The sequence below is a fragment of the Anabrus simplex genome, chromosome 8, assembly GCF_040414725.1.
Source record: "Anabrus simplex isolate iqAnaSimp1 chromosome 8, ASM4041472v1, whole genome shotgun sequence".
NCBI lineage: Eukaryota > Metazoa > Arthropoda > Insecta > Orthoptera > Tettigoniidae > Anabrus > Anabrus simplex.
Genome location: NC_090272.1, coordinates 198,084,165 through 198,100,184, shown reverse-complemented (window position 1 = coordinate 198,100,184; position 16,020 = coordinate 198,084,165). Strand labels below are relative to the sequence as shown.

At 37.5% G+C, this 16,020-nt stretch overlaps 1 protein-coding gene across 2 annotated transcripts in view; it reads right to left on the bottom strand.

The window, feature by feature from the left end:
- Positions 1 to 217: 217 nt before the first annotated feature.
- Positions 218 to 16,020, bottom strand: part of LOC136878969 (zinc finger protein 577-like) — a 52,087-nt gene continuing 36,284 nt past the window's right edge. The window contains exon 5 of one of the 2 annotated variants that reach the window (XM_068228898.1): positions 218 to 304. In XM_068228898.1, coding sequence (XP_068084999.1) covers positions 274 to 304 — 31 coding nt within the window. In that variant the 3' untranslated portion in view covers positions 218 to 273. Of the gene's footprint in view, positions 305 to 13,810; positions 14,797 to 16,020 lie in introns of those variants that run through there. The other variant, XM_068228897.1, reaches the window with a different exon arrangement.

Here is a 16,020-nt window from a genome sequence, read left to right as displayed (position 1 = left end):
AGGTCTTGTTGCAATAATGGGTTAGTAAAGGGTGAGTAGTTGGCAGGAAGCAGCCATCACCTTAATTAAGATAAAGCCCCCAGCATTTGCCTGGAGTAAAAATGGGAAACCAAGGAAAATTATCTTCCCACCAAGCAGCATTACCCAAGAACACACAGGTAGTTCACGCTTTACCCAGGTAGGGTCTTGAATGGAATTGAAATAAAATAAATTCCATGCTTTATTCACAGTTGTTGGGGTAATGTCAGCTCACCCAGGTAAAACGTGGATTATTCAGACTCCTTCCTTGACCCATAACATATATCTGAAATGTAAATGAAACATTAATGCTAAGCTTACAGAAAGAAGTTTAAACATTCTTTAATTTTCACAATAGCTTCCAAAATGGGTTCATCACACTGGTGTTGCGATCTTCACAAGGTTATTCATTACTCTTGGCATCTGCCGCTTGATGTCTGCCTTTCAGGAACCAGGAAATAATACCAATATATGCAGTGGTCTCCACGGTATGCACTAGCAATGCAGTTTGGTAGGTGTGCTATTTGCGAACTGATGAGCCCAATTTAGCTCACTGGGGCAAAACGCTGGCAATCAGGAATGAGTTAGCTGGAAAATTTATAATGTCCAATAACCGACCAACTATATTGGTATTATAAATTTACTCACTCAGGACAAATACTTTGGGTTCCCTATAGGAATCAACATCTGTATCATCTGATGACCACGCAGTCATCAATTTTTGAAAATGAGACAAAATGTCTCATAGCGCATTGCCACTGCCAGTGGCTCCAAGTAGCCTGTGCAGTGGTCTCTACGGTATGCACTAGCCATGCATCTTGGTAGGTGTGCTATTTACCAAGTGATGAGCCCAATTAAGCACAATGTGGTGAAACACTGGCAACCAGAAATGAGTTAGCTGGAAAATTTATAATGTTCAATAAGGGACCAACTATATTGGTATTACATACCACTTGGACGAGCAGCTCATCTCCTTTCTCCCAAGTCTTCCCAGCCCAAACTTTGCAATATTTTTGCAACGCTACAGAAGATGGAAGATTTGGGAAAATATGTGGGACTGCTATGGGATGCAGTTTGCGTCTCTGTCCCAATGTTTCACCATTAATAATGAAATTGTCACGGTTTTGGCTAAGTTCGGCAGTAAAATGCAGATCACAGATACAACTTTAATCACTCAAAGGCAGATCTTGTCGTGGAGTAGCCTTCGTCAACTTGGAGAAAAGACTGGGATCCTTTGGGGTAAAAACATATTTTTCATTTGACTGTTTATCGCAACCCGACTTGTGACCTGGGACATAGCAAGTTGTTGGCATATTCTCATGCAATAGTAAATTGAAGCATATCGTCATTGCCGGGACAAAACCTCCTATGTGATAATATGTTTGGAGATGTACTGACCTGCAACACATACATTATGAAGAGCGAGAATGCCTTGACAATATTCACACAATAGTGCACCTTAGATGACAGAACCTTACCTGCCAAAGTTCTAAGCTAAAATATTTCACATAGGAGGCTTTGTCCCGGCAGTGACGATATGTTGAAGTATCCATCCTACTTCTCAAATATTAATATTATTCACTTTTCAGTTCACAAAATTTAACATCAGATATTTTGCACATATAAAACTACTGAGAAAGACTAGAAACTGTTTACAAAATTCCATTTTAAGCCAACAAAAAGTGTGCTTACTTGATCTTTATATTGACAGCAGTGCTGCAGGCGGCGGAGAACATGTACATCATGTCTGTTAACATGTGATTCAGAGGGAGTCATCACACTATTTGTTTCTATTCGTCATGGTGCAAGTGTCATCTGCCCATTTGACACTTCTGCAGTGAGATTTGCATAACTGTTAGCAATCTGAACTACCAGAAACCCCTAAAATGTATGCATCTCATCAGCGTAACTGTAGAGCGGTCAGATTGCACTTGCGCCTTGTTCAAATATGTTTGCATTCCAACATATTCTTGCCTAGAATTCCCATCTCTAGTCATCACCAAAGAATTTTAGAAAATTGTTGCAAAAATCGGACTCCAAATCTTGCTCAAAAAGACAGAATGAAGCCAACCTTCAGAATTTAAACACCAGGCATTCATCTCGACAAAGTCAAACAAATTAAGATTGTGAATAAGTTCAAATATCTTGGGGAAATTATAACCTTGGAACACAAAAAGAGTAAACATCGATCAACAGCAGAACATCTAAAATGAAAACAGAACAGCAAATTACCTGGCCAACTTATGAAAAAGAAATCTCTCACCATGAATGCTAAATTTCAACATTACAATACAGTTGTAAAACCCAAAGCAATCTATGCCAGTGAAACGCTCTTCAAGTTGAACACTAAATCAACAACCAATAAATTACAGAAAGTAGATAGAAGAATCCTCAGGAAAATCATCAATAAGAAATGGAGATTATTACCAAATGAAGTGGTATATCGTGAAAGCGAATCAATAATAGATACAATGAGGAAAAGGAGTATTGCCTTTTTTGACATGTATTCAGACTGCCAGAAACCCAACTAGTAAAGCAGTTGTTTAGTTACTTCTTGAAAATTAAAACAAAGAACACTTGATTAACAGAGATCATGAATGATTTAGAAGAATTAAATTTATCAATACTCCAAATTGAAGGCAGAGGTGAGAATAGGATTTTAAGGAATAAGCACCTACAATTCAAACTGTTGAAGAATTAAATTTATCAATACTCCAAATTGAAGGCAGAGGTGAGAATAGGATTTTAAGGAATAAGCACCTACAATTCAAACTGTTAACAATTGATCAAAGGAAGTACACCATTACAGCAACCAAAGGGCAGCCAGGTCCAACAAGATGAAGTCCTGGGAGCAGAAGAAGAAGAAACTGAAAAGCTGACTCTATTTAATACTGTCAGACCTTAATGTATATGACTGATTAATGTGCTCCAATGGGGGTGTAAAATATGTAAAATATGTAAAATAATTAAAATTACAATAGTGTTATTGATTTTATGTCCCACAGAATACGTTTAGAATTCATGGAGCTGACAAGGTGCCAGAATGGTGTCCCACAGGAATTCTTTTATGTACCAGTATTTTATTTATTTTTAGCACTCTCCCAAATACTGAGGCTACTCTGATGGAGTATTTGAGCTGCTCCTAATACTACCAGACTAAGCCACGGTCTAGGAAAGAAGTGTAGGGGTAATAATGAATATGTTAAAAATAGATTAGAGCAGACCGAGGATACGGTAGATGTGAAAAGATCAGTAAAGGATTCAGTGGAACTGAACTCATTCATGGGCTAATAACAATCGTATGTCCTTGGCTACCATATGCAGGCCCTTTAGCAGTCGTATTTAAATAGAGAAGTTTTACAAGTTTCACACAAATGCTTTAATTAAACTCAACTTTAAATACATGATTGAATCTTTATATACAAGACTAATTTTACTACTGATTCTGATTTTCTAATTTGTTTCATCCTGTAATCGAGTCCTGCGTGGTACAGTACAAAACAAATGCCTGAATGCAGACCAGGTTTCTTTCCAAAAGTTGCACAAAAGTTTACATTTTCCAGTCGACCACCCTTGATTTTCCTACTTGAATACACTGCGCAGTTCTTTCTGTCTATTTTCTCATTGGAATAAACAAAATGTAGTTTCCAGTTCAACCTTTCACACGTCACGTTGCTATTTATAATACTGGTAGACACCATGCTGCTCAATGAGTATGCAGAACATAACCGGAAAGGCTTAGTTGTTTCTTGTAAGAATTTGATAGTAGAGTTTTGATATATATTGAGATATTTCACTAAATCCTTTGAGAAGTTAACACATACACTGATATTGCACAATGAAACATATAATTGCTGTAAGATAATTGTAAATCACATTGGATTCCACCCAACATTCAGCACCAGTCAACCAGTAAAGGCTAGGCAGCCTATGTACTAATTCTCATCATATTTTACTCTGCCAGATCTTGGTTGGCTGATCCATGGCTACGTTTTAATTAATTCAACTCACAAGATATCTCATACATGCTGACATACAAAATGGAATGCTGAATGGACATTATTTTTACCCTTCAAAATTTAGACTAGCTCTGCCAGGCTGAAGCCCAAGATTTTAAGATTTGGAGGCTGACACTCCACCACTCATCCACAGAAGGAGTTATAGCCTGATGATCCTGATAAACAACAACAAAATAATCCTGAATATCATACTCTCAATAACAGTACTTAATATGCATTTGATTAATGAAATATGTTCAACATTTCAAATGTGTCAAGTTTATAACCACCTATCCAAAGCATGAGTAAGAAAATAAATACACGGCCTCTCATATAAACCTAGACCGAACGAATGGTGTTTGTACTCTGCGCTATGGCAGCTACAATATGGGAGGCACGCGCAAGCAGCCTGCACGTGTTCGACCTGGCAAGCATGAATCACCAGTCTGAATCTCAGCTGTTAACATGGTAAGACAGTTATTATTGCAAAACCAAATTTTCTTATGTAAAAGTTCTGGATTCATCTTAATGGTCGTGCGAACAGTCATAACTCCCGCTATTGGTGTGTAGAAAGTCCCAATAGTGTTTATGAAGTCTGTCATTATGACAGAACGACTGGTGCTTGGTGTGCTGTTAACCCTAGACTGGGCACGCCACTTTCTGTCACACTACCGGGTGCGCAGTTGACTTTGTCAACCAGTTACGTTTTCAGTCGTTTACAGGCTTCCAATCGCATGAATGTTTCATTTAATGGTGTTTTATCTTTTGTTTCAATGTTCTTCTCCAAATAAAATTAAAAACTTGTATTAGTGATTAATATGAAAGTACTTAAAATGGATAATCATGAACACATGAACTAATTCTGATAGGGACATGAATACTGCACCTATTTAAAATGAGTTAAACAGTAGATACATAATTGAATTAAAATAATGGTCATATTTTAATATTTGCACAATTATACAATTAAATGATCAGATATAATAGCAAAAAATGACTGGATGAAAAATAAACTTTGTTGACCAGGCACGCGGTTGACTTTGTCAACCATCTTCGGGTTCCAAGAGTTAGCTCGAAATAATTACACATGTATCGCTTCCACTATTGTCGAAACTCAACTGAACTGAAGGTCAAGAGTGAGAGCAAAGGTATTAGTTGCGAGGTGGTGAAAGACTGACAGTTCTAGGAATTATGGTGTAAAATAGCGCGCTGGTTGATAAAAACAACCAGCGCGCCCAGTCTAGGGTTAATGCAAGATGAATAATTGGGTGTATTTCTTTCTTGAAGACAACAGTAAATGCAGAGGTACCAAGATGACATTTTGATGCTGTTCTTCCATCAGTTAACAAAAGAAGAAAAATCGTATGATTGGATTCAATAAGATACAGCCCCTGTTCATACAGCAGAAGATTGCAGACAGAGTTATCTATTTCCCCTCGTTCTTCAGATCTAACAGTGTATGATTTTTACTTGTGGGGTAGACTGAAAGAAAAAAGTGTATCAAACAAGTCCTCACACGCCGTGCAGTTAGGGGCACACAGCTATGAGCTTGCATCTGGGAGATAGTGGGTCCAAACCCCACTGTCGGCAGCCTTGAAGATGGTTTTCCGAGGTTTCCCATTTCATACCAGGCAAATGCCAGCACTGTACAATAACCCTTGCCAAGAGGATAAGTTTTTGCTTGTGCACGTAATTATTTTTTGTAAAAATATTTTTTGTTCTTAACACACATGACAATGCAAATATGTAACTATTCTAAGGTTTATTAAGTCATTCATACCTGATTTCAGGAGGTCAGCTTGCAAGTATCCACATAAATTTGAAAAAATAAATCCTTAACTGCTGGTTTTAGTGCAAAAATGGCACAAGGCACAACACAAAGTTGTCGCGATTAAGATCACTAAACAGCTGAATTGTAATTTACTTTTTACCTTACTTCATAATTCACAATGACCATTGCTATAAATATTGAACTGGCAAATTCACTAATACACATGTACACTAACAATCTAACTAGTATTTATGATACAATTTTATACACATGATGTTGAGTCTTCCCTAACAGTTTAAAAACTTTCACTTATATGATACATTTCAACGCACATATCAGGGTGTAAGAATGGTTTTGTTGTGTAAATTTTACAAGAATAAATAGTTTTTTCTTACCTTTTGGGCCTTACAGACAACACAGGCCACAGAACCTTTTTTTTATCGTCTGTGTCTGCTCTGTCACTTAAGTTATTTTCGTACTCACTTGCAACGATTTCACTTTTCTCGCTTTCCCACTCATTATCACTCATTTCTAGCTATTCATCATCACTATTTAATAATTGTGACTCTATTCCACTCTCGTTTTGAATATATTTCCACAACATAATGTCTAGAAAAGGCAAAACACGAACTTTCACAATGCCAACAAATGTATGTGAAGTACACAAGCATTCAGAACAAACACCTTCATTTTTAATTCCAAATCCCTGTGCTTAGACTAAATAAAGGCCCGGTCTATACGCTCCTGGCACCTATCGCCTAATATTTCAAGCCTAAGAGGACACATACGGTCACAAAAATGCGTAACCCAAAATTCCGGATAAACATGTCTATCCCTTGCACGGGAGTATATGGGTTCTGGATAAAGACATGTAACGCTTGGCTAAGGTTAATTAAGGCCACAGCCACTTCCTTCCCACTCCTTGGCTTATCCTATCCTATCGTCGCCAGAAGACCTATCTGTATTGGTGCAACGTAAAGCAAAATTGAAAAAGGAAAGAAAAAGACCTCACACATTGGAGGAACTATAAGAAAACATTGCTAATGAAATCAGAAACATTACAATGGTGGAACTCGCTCACATCAGCCAGAACGTGATTACCAGATACAATGCCTGTATAATCCAGGATGGACGACACTTCTAGAGTCTTTTATAAGGTAAGATTTCATATAAGATAATATGCATGCTTAAGCCAGAGTGGCTGTGCATGACATAACTTCATCCCACAGGAGATTTTTCATGTCAGTAAGTCTACTGACCCAAAGCTGGCTCAAACCAAATCAGTCTTCTATCAGGTATAAGAGTGCAGACGCATGTGAGTCATTATTTTTCCTAAATCAGTGCTTCGCAACATAATATTTTTTCTGTGCCAAAGTTAGCTATTATGAAGGAAACTTTTTGTCACCAGGTGATAGGAAAAGGAAGTATAATTTCTACTAGGTGACTGTGAAAATATGACCTGAGCTTATAAATGAACATAATGAGGCATATATGACACAATAGCTATGAACCCTATTTGGAAAATTGTATAAGAACGGGTAACATGATCACACCAGATTCACCATTCCATCATCACAGTGCTCAATATGTACTCATTCAATATTAAAGAAAGCAAACTGGGTTGCAGCATATTATTACCAACTGAACAAAAACCAGACTCTTAAGGGTGAAGGGCCAATGACCTCAGTGTTAGGCCCCTTTAAACAACAAACATCAACTTAAGGGTGAACACTGTTGAGATTTAAAAATAATGATAGATGTGCCATAGCAGCTTTGCAGTGGTGAGTATTTAATTGTGCACATACAAGAGTATCCATGTTAGAAGTAGGTCTTGCTGCTAATTATTGACTTTATTCTTTGAATTCTGGGGCTTTCTTGGTTAAAGGCACTGTGGTTTATGTTGGGCTTCTTGTTGTTGTTTTGTATGAATGAATTGGTTCCGACATAGTACGCACAGCTTTGAATTCACAATCTTTCCAGTGATGGTCACTGGCATATTTTGAACACTTTTGCTGGTTGGAGCAGAATTTAGAAGTGTGCCCAAATCCTAAGCATTTAAAGCATCTAGTGACCATTATGAAGTCTTCAACTCTGCACATGTTCCAGATTAGTTTCATTCTTTGGAGTACAATCAATTATCTCCTTAAATCCGGGCTTACTTCAGCAACAATATGCCAGTCATCAAATTTTACTTTCGTAAATCTTGTTTTCAGTGTTGGTTCTTTAAGGTGATTCAAGTTGTTCTGCTGAATGATGTCTTTTATTTCAGAGTTGTCTATATTATTGGGGGCGAATTTTAAGAGTACTGTTGGAAGTTTCTACTTTGGGTGTTCTGCAAAGATTAAACACTGAAAATGAAAATATGTGTTTTCTCTATGGAAAGCAAAAATAAATATGACTGTATTTAAATTTTATACTACCGTATAACATAATATTCTAGAATAAAATATATATCCTCTCGTTTATTTTTCAGTTCTCATACTGTTCATCCAAATTGCTCCTGTGGCAAGCCTGTAATCCATGCCAACTCAGTACCTTCACCACCTCATAAAAGTAAAAAGAAAATCCACTGACCTTGCAAGCAGCCTGCACGTGTTGGACCTGGCAAGCTATGAGTCACCAGTCTGAATCTCAGCTATTAACATGGTCAGACATTTATCATTCCAACACCGTATTTTCGTATGTAAAAGTTCTGGTTTCATCTTAAAGGCCGTGTGAACAGTCATAACTCTCAATATTGGTGTGCAGAAAATCCTAATGTATTTATAAAGTCCCTCATTATGATAGGAAGATAGGTATTTAGTGTGCTGTTAGTGCAAGACGAATAATTGGGCGTAATTTTTAAGACACAGTAAATGAAGAGAGATAATAAGATGATATTTTGATGCCATTCTTCCATCAGTTAAAGTAAAAAGAAAAATTGTGTTGTGGTTTCAACAAGATTGAGCCTCTGCTCATGCAACAGAAGATTCCCTTCTTATAATTTCGGAAGTGTTTGCAGACAGACTGATCAGTGCTGGTCTATTTCCCCCTCTTTCTCCAGGTCTAATAGTGTGTGATTTTTACTTGTTTTGTGAACTGAAAGAAAAAGTATATCATACAAAACCTCACACATTGGGGGAACTGACAGAAAATATTACGAATTAAATCAGAAACATTACAGTTGCAGATCTTACTTGTATCAGCCCAAATGTGGTTATCAGATACAATCCCTGTATAACCCAAGAAGGACGACACTTCCAGCACCTTTTATAAGGTAAGAATTTGTACAAGATTGTATCACGCTTAAAGCAGGGTAGCCACGCGCGACACAAGTTCGGGTGAGCCAGCTGCTGTAGCGCAGAGTACATACACTGTAGGTTCAGTTTGAATTTATATGATAGACCCTGTAGTTTGTTTTACATGAGCCCATTAGCAAATTTGTTAAAATAATAATGTTCTTGGTTTTATACACCACTAACTACATCTATTGTTTTTGAAGATGCCAAGGTGCTGGAACTATGTCCCACAGGAGATTTTTCATGCCAGTAAGTCTATTGGCTCAACAGTAACCAGTCTTCTCTCAGGTATAAGAGTGCAGACACATGCAAGTCCTTATTTTTCATAAATCAGTGCTTCAAACATAATCCTTTATCTGTGCTAAAGTTACCTGACTATTATGAAGGAAAAGGAAACCTTTTGTCACCAGGTGATAGAGAAACGAAGTATAATCTCTACTTGGTGATTGTGAAAATATGACCGGAGCATTTAAATGAACCTGGAATTAAGGTACATATGACACAATAGCTATGAACCCTATATGGAAAATGTCATATGAACGGGCAATATGTTCACACCAGATTCACTCTTCCATCATCACAGTACTCGATATGTACTGATTGAAAATTATATTAAAGAAAGCAAAATGGGTTGTAGCATTTTATTACCAAATGTACATTTATAAACAAGACCCTTGAGGGTGCTGCAACTGAGAGATAAAATATATACATAATTTTCCTTTCAAAAACAGTTTTTTCAGATCCTCTGTCTCAAGCAAAGCATTTGCAAACTCAAGAGTATGATCTAGTAATTTTCTCAGTCACCAAATTATTCAGTAAGTATATATTTCCCCATTTAGGGTTATCTATCCCTGATAGTACACTGTTCCTTTACATCAGTCCTTAATTCCACTTTCTATTTCTTATAATCTAATACATTCTTGTTTTGAGATCTAGTGCCACTCAACATCTCCTTTCATGATCACATGACATTTTATTCTCTTTACAGAATTTTATTATGCAATAACACCTCCATTTAATTTCAATTTTTTGCTGTCATGCAATTCTCATCATTTCAAGTGACTTTCGTAGCGTGGAATATCGAACATAACTGAAGATTCTGTGCTACCTTAAATCATGTAATGTAATATAAAGAGTCAATCACCTACACTGTTCAACTCAGATAACTCATAAATTACATAAGATATCAAAAATCTGCATTCACTTCCACTATCACAAAGGGGATCATAAATGAAGTAACAGTTCCTTTCCTGGAGCTCAGTATCTGCTGAGATAATAACACTAATTCTGTCATTTTAAATGGAACTTCACTTTTATCCACACCGCACATTATCAAGCGAGTTGGCCGTGGAGTTAGGGACGTGCAGCTGTGAGCTTGCATTTGGGAGATGGAGGGTTTTACCCCATCGGCAGCGCTGAAGATAGTATTTCCAGGTTTCTTATTTTTACAACAGGCAAATGCCAGGGCTGTACCTTAATTCAGGCCATGCACATTTCCTTCCCAGTCCTAGGCCTTTCCTCTCACATCATCGCCATAAGACCGATCTGTATTGGTGTGATGAGCAAATTGTAAAGCACCACACATTAAATATTTAGGGAAGCTAATTCAGGAGTAAGTATTTTCCAAATGCGACGTTCATTTAATGAGAAAAAAATGTCTGTATTTGAATGAATATTGTCCCTTCAAAGCCATTGCATATTGTGTTTCCTTTAAGTATTACATATGGCTATATTAAATTTTTTAAATCATAGTGTATTTAGGGGCTGTCAGAAGATGAAACTCTGCATGTAGTGTGTGGCTGCCTTTGGCAGCAATACTGAAAGCAAAGAAAGAAGATTTGAAATATCTTTAGTGATATACAAGTTATTTGAGGAAAACATTTTACCTGACTTACTCTTGTATATTCAACTGGATGATTCCATAGGTATGTGAATGTTTCATAAATACATCATCATTCTATACATACCAACATAATTTTTTTCATTTTCTTCATGTGCATGACACCCAAAATGCACTTTATCGGGATAAGCGATTTCTTAAAGATGGATAAAACTTCAAGATTCGTAAAACATCCATGGAATATATTGCAAGCATGTCCCAGTAGAGAATAACCATACTGAACCATACAGTAATGATTTAACAGGACCAATATGTAACACTGAATTAGTATTATTTACCGACACTGAGGTATGAAAACTGGAAAAGGCAGCAAATGCTCAGGGTAGCAGTATAGTTGGGCACCCACAACGTACACGGGTGTGGTTTTCGTTTGAGGGAGAAACGAGGCTTGTGGCAGAGACAGAAATTAGCAGAATAACCAAACTCAATACCACCAGTGGAAGAGGAAGAAATATTATGACTCTTTGGATGTGCGAATTATGCCAGTCAACTGTTGTTTGTGAGTGTAAAACAGAGCAAGTGTTGTTATGTAATATTCCAAATGTCTTTAGCAAAAAATATCTCATTATGGTGTTCTGACTGATTAATATTCACATTTTTATGGAGCATGGGAACTGAAGCTTACTTGGCTCAAAGGAGAAGGCAATGTTTGTTGGGGAACTCCCTCATAGCACGCCCTTTTTGGAACTATAAAAGGGGTGTGAAATGCGATGAGAAACACTGTTGAACTCTGGACATGTTACTGTGCATACCGTCAGAACATTAATAAACTCGCCTGGCCTGAAACTAAGAATACAAGTGGATGTAATAATGTTATCTAGAATATTTTGATTGAATAAATAAAAAGTGAGCAAACGGAATCAATCAGGGAGCTGCAGGCCACAGCAACTCATAATCGGGCATCGGAATGACTGACTGTTTATGTAGATGGACTGAACTTCAGGTAATTTCACTAAAACATAACAGCATTTTCAACTCGTATGTTTCTGTGCTGGAAGTTAATTATTAAATTATCAACCTGCACTGATTACAAAAATCGGTAACCCAAGTTCACGAGGTATAGATAACCAAATTCAAATTGATCCTCCTACGAAAAAAAGATCCACCAAAAGAACGAGTCCACCAAGTAGCAGGCAACAAGCATGGAACCCCCCTCCCGCCGAGAGTCGACCCGAGTACCTGTGACGACTGACGCTAGTGTGGCAATGGCCCGTTAAGCATGCCAGGTGGCCTGGAAGGATGAGCGACACTTTCATCATGTCATATAAGTTTTGAACACCATTCCTGACATAAATTAGGACAAGCAAGGATGGGCATTTTTGTAAATATTAGTTTAATAATGCCTTCAGGCAAGTCATTGTATACATGAAAATAAGCTTAGGCCCATGCATCTATTAGTTCAAGGACATTAGCTTTGTCCTAGATAGGGTAACAGTCTAGCGGGTTGGATGTCTTGTCAGGTAAACTAATTCCTGTTTGTTTTATTTGAGTGTCTGAGGTGATACGGTCATCCAGAAAGTACAGTAAGGTCAGTTGTGGCCTGAAATGGTATTGCACTGCGAGATGAGTACAGTGAGGAACAACAAACCTAAGCATAGGAGTGAATGTCACGATAGAATAAGGCATGCCATTTTTCAGTAGCGCAGAATAAACTGTGAACGTTCAGTCCCCACCGTTGAGTTAGAAAGGTTCTTTTCGAAAAATATCGACAGATAACGCATAGCAAAGCACATGCATCAAACTTGGGTCTGCAAGATAAGAAATGTGATCTACTGAGAAATAGTTTTGGATAGCCTGAAGTGATCATGCTGCAGACAGATCTATACGATGTTGAATTGCGAGTCTGGGGAGAAACTGTACCAGCCCAATGAGATATTATGTTACACGATATAAGAAAGCCATGGCCGCTCACACTATCGAGATATTTCCCTGAGCGGGGAGATCAGAAAAAGGCCAGATGAGGGGAGTGTCCCCAAGTGACAGGCTGGGCGAAGACCCATTTAAACCATGTGTTATGTTACAGCTATGCGGCGATCTTTCCCAAGTAAATAAGATTCTGCAGCGAAATGGAATGTTTCATTTGGGACGTGGAAAGATGGACGACCTTTTTAACTACCTATCTCAACAGCAGGTTGGCCAAACAGCCAACTGGGAAGACGAGCATGTATTTTATCTCAATAAGACAAATCTTTAGTTATGTTTTTGCAGGTATTTGTGTGTATCATATTTTGTTGCACATGTGTCTTGGGATGTGAGGATTCAGTCCTCATTATTGATTATGACAGCAAGCTCATATTTAACTTCAGTGATTATTTTGGGGGTATTATAGTGGTCTGAAGTCAGTGTGTGCTTTCTTTTTTCCCTAACCACTGGGAGTCATATTAGTGGATATAATGTGCGAATCTCACATTCCTAATCACATGTAGTTGAATATTTCAAATGATGACATCTACAGTGTTCAAACTTATTTGTTGATTAAAAATCACACCATATTATTTACTCGCAGTTCCGAGAATGATAAGGACTTTCACATGATACTCGCAGAGACCCACAACCTTCAAGGCTATATTTTTATAAATTTGAGATTCTTGTTTCGTTTAATGTTTTTCATAATTTTTGTGTAAATTTTACCTTCATTTTTGTCTTTGAGACAAAAATTTTCTTCTACCCCTCATCTTTGGATTCTTATTCATGAATAGCTCTTAGTACCCGTCCTACTTCAATTTTAGATAATTATTAGACCCATTTTACAGACAAGCACTCTACCGACTGTCCAGCCAGGCGAAAGAAGAGGACATTAGGTGAGGTACAATACAGTACTATCAAACCTCTCGAATGAATGAAATTCAATCTCTTCGATAATCTAGTTGTGGCTTCTGAGAATCTTCAACACCATCCTTTTATCTATCAACACGCATCACTTGGCTGATATTTTTCATCTAAGAAGTTTTCTCAGAGTCACTAGACGAAAGACCATGCTCAGGAATGTCAGGAACAACAGTCAATTCTTCAACATCATTACCTTTCAACACTTTTCTTTTTGAGAGACTTTGTTGCTCAGTGGAGATTTCTTGTTCTGCAGCCAAAAGAGCATTCAACCGCATTCTTGAATTAGCGGTGTTCCCTCTATAAACAATAGGCAGTGTGGGCATGCCCACCACAGTAGTATGAGTTGCTTCAAGCCTCTTTAAGGAACTTAACCTTTCAAAATCCTTAGAACATACAGAACATTTGGTTTCTCTAGGTTGATCATGAGTGGCTAGATGTTGCTTAAGCACACTTTTCAAGGCGAAAAGTTTTCCACATACTGAACAAGAGAAACTCTTTTCTTTACTATGTGAGATTAAGTGCCGTTTCACATCGCATCTAAGCAGAAACTGCTTATTACATATCGGACATTCATACTTCCTCTCCCTTGAATGAGAAACCAAGTGACAATTTAAATGATCACGCTGGACAAACTCTTTACCACACACTTGACACTTGAATTCCTTTTTGCCTGTATGAGTGAGAATGTGCTTACTTAGTGTGCACTTTTGGCCAAATTGTTTATGGCACAAACTACAAATGTACTTTTTCTCTCCTGTATGAATAATTGAATGTCGATTCAAATGTTCTTTCTTAGAAAAGAATTTAGAACACACATCACACCTAAAATTCTTTTCACCGGTGTGCGAGAGTAAATGAGATTTTAAATGACTGCGGCGACCAAATGTTTTTGGGCACAGTTCACACAGGAATATGTTTTTACTTTTAGGAGATGCTGAAGGTACTGAGTTGGCATCGATTTTTGGCTTGCCACAGAAGGAATTTAGATGATCAGTATGAGAACTGAAAAATAATACAGGAGAACACAATGCTAGATTATCATTTCATAGTGTAAAATGTAAATACAGACATGTTTATAGTTGGTTTCCAAAGAATAAAACACATATTTTCATCATAGAATGCTATGCCTTTCAATGTTCCCTCTACAAGTCTGTGTGGTTAACTAAGTGCTTCAATAAGCTTCAATTTGCAACTAGCTTTGTGCTGTTTTGGTCTCCCTCTATTTCCTGTACTCTCAATGGAAAAGAACATAATGCTCTAAGGTAACCTATCCTTCTCCCCTACTGACATCATCTGAGTCTTGGAAATCCTAAGTTTCATATTACAGTTGCTGTACATATTAGAAAAACTAATAGTACTTTCCTTTTAACCTCATGCCGTACTTTGATGGTCCAAACATACGATGGACATTTCCGCCCGTGTGCACAGACTACCTTCAAATGCATATTTATGGTTACAAAGCCAGCGAGATTTTTTCTATAAATTTCAAAATCTAACCAGCAGATAGATGTCTGAAACTACCTGAACTTCTTTTTTATACCATAAACGGTATATTCCTCCTGGAATAAGATAAAAACGTACTTCACTGCATGTTATTTGTAAACAAATATGGCAGCAGCCTGGGGTGGGGCGGATTACGTTATACATGACTGGCTTGAAAATACTGATGTTTGGATTCCTCATGAAAGTGTGAGAAGTGAAAGTAATTCATCTTCAAATGATTTTGATGAAAGTGAATCTGATTCAATTTCCGAAGAGCCAACATCAATGGATAATTCAAAATTTACACAAGGTGCAACAAGATCATCAGGCAGGAAGTTCAAAAATAACTGGATTTCGGGACTGGTAGCTAACAAACCTACTGATGTCACATGTAAGCCAGTTTGTGAAATTCACTCTGAGGTAAAGAGAAGGTTAGGAGATAATCCAACACAACTGTAAGTGGTCACTGAATTCTAACCCACGATTCTGGGATCGTATAACATAAGATAACAATGCTATGGCTATAAACACCTTGCATCTTTGCCGAATTCCACTAATACTGGTCACATTCCCTTGATGCCTCGCGGTCAATATACTGACTACTACCCTCAAAAATAGCTCTAACTCGGTTGAAATTAGTGCCATCCAGGTGATGCAGAACATTGGCAGCATTGGGACTGCAAAAAACTGCAATGCAGTACAAAAAATGGTAGGTCAAAACAAAGGGTTAAGAGGTACTTGAGT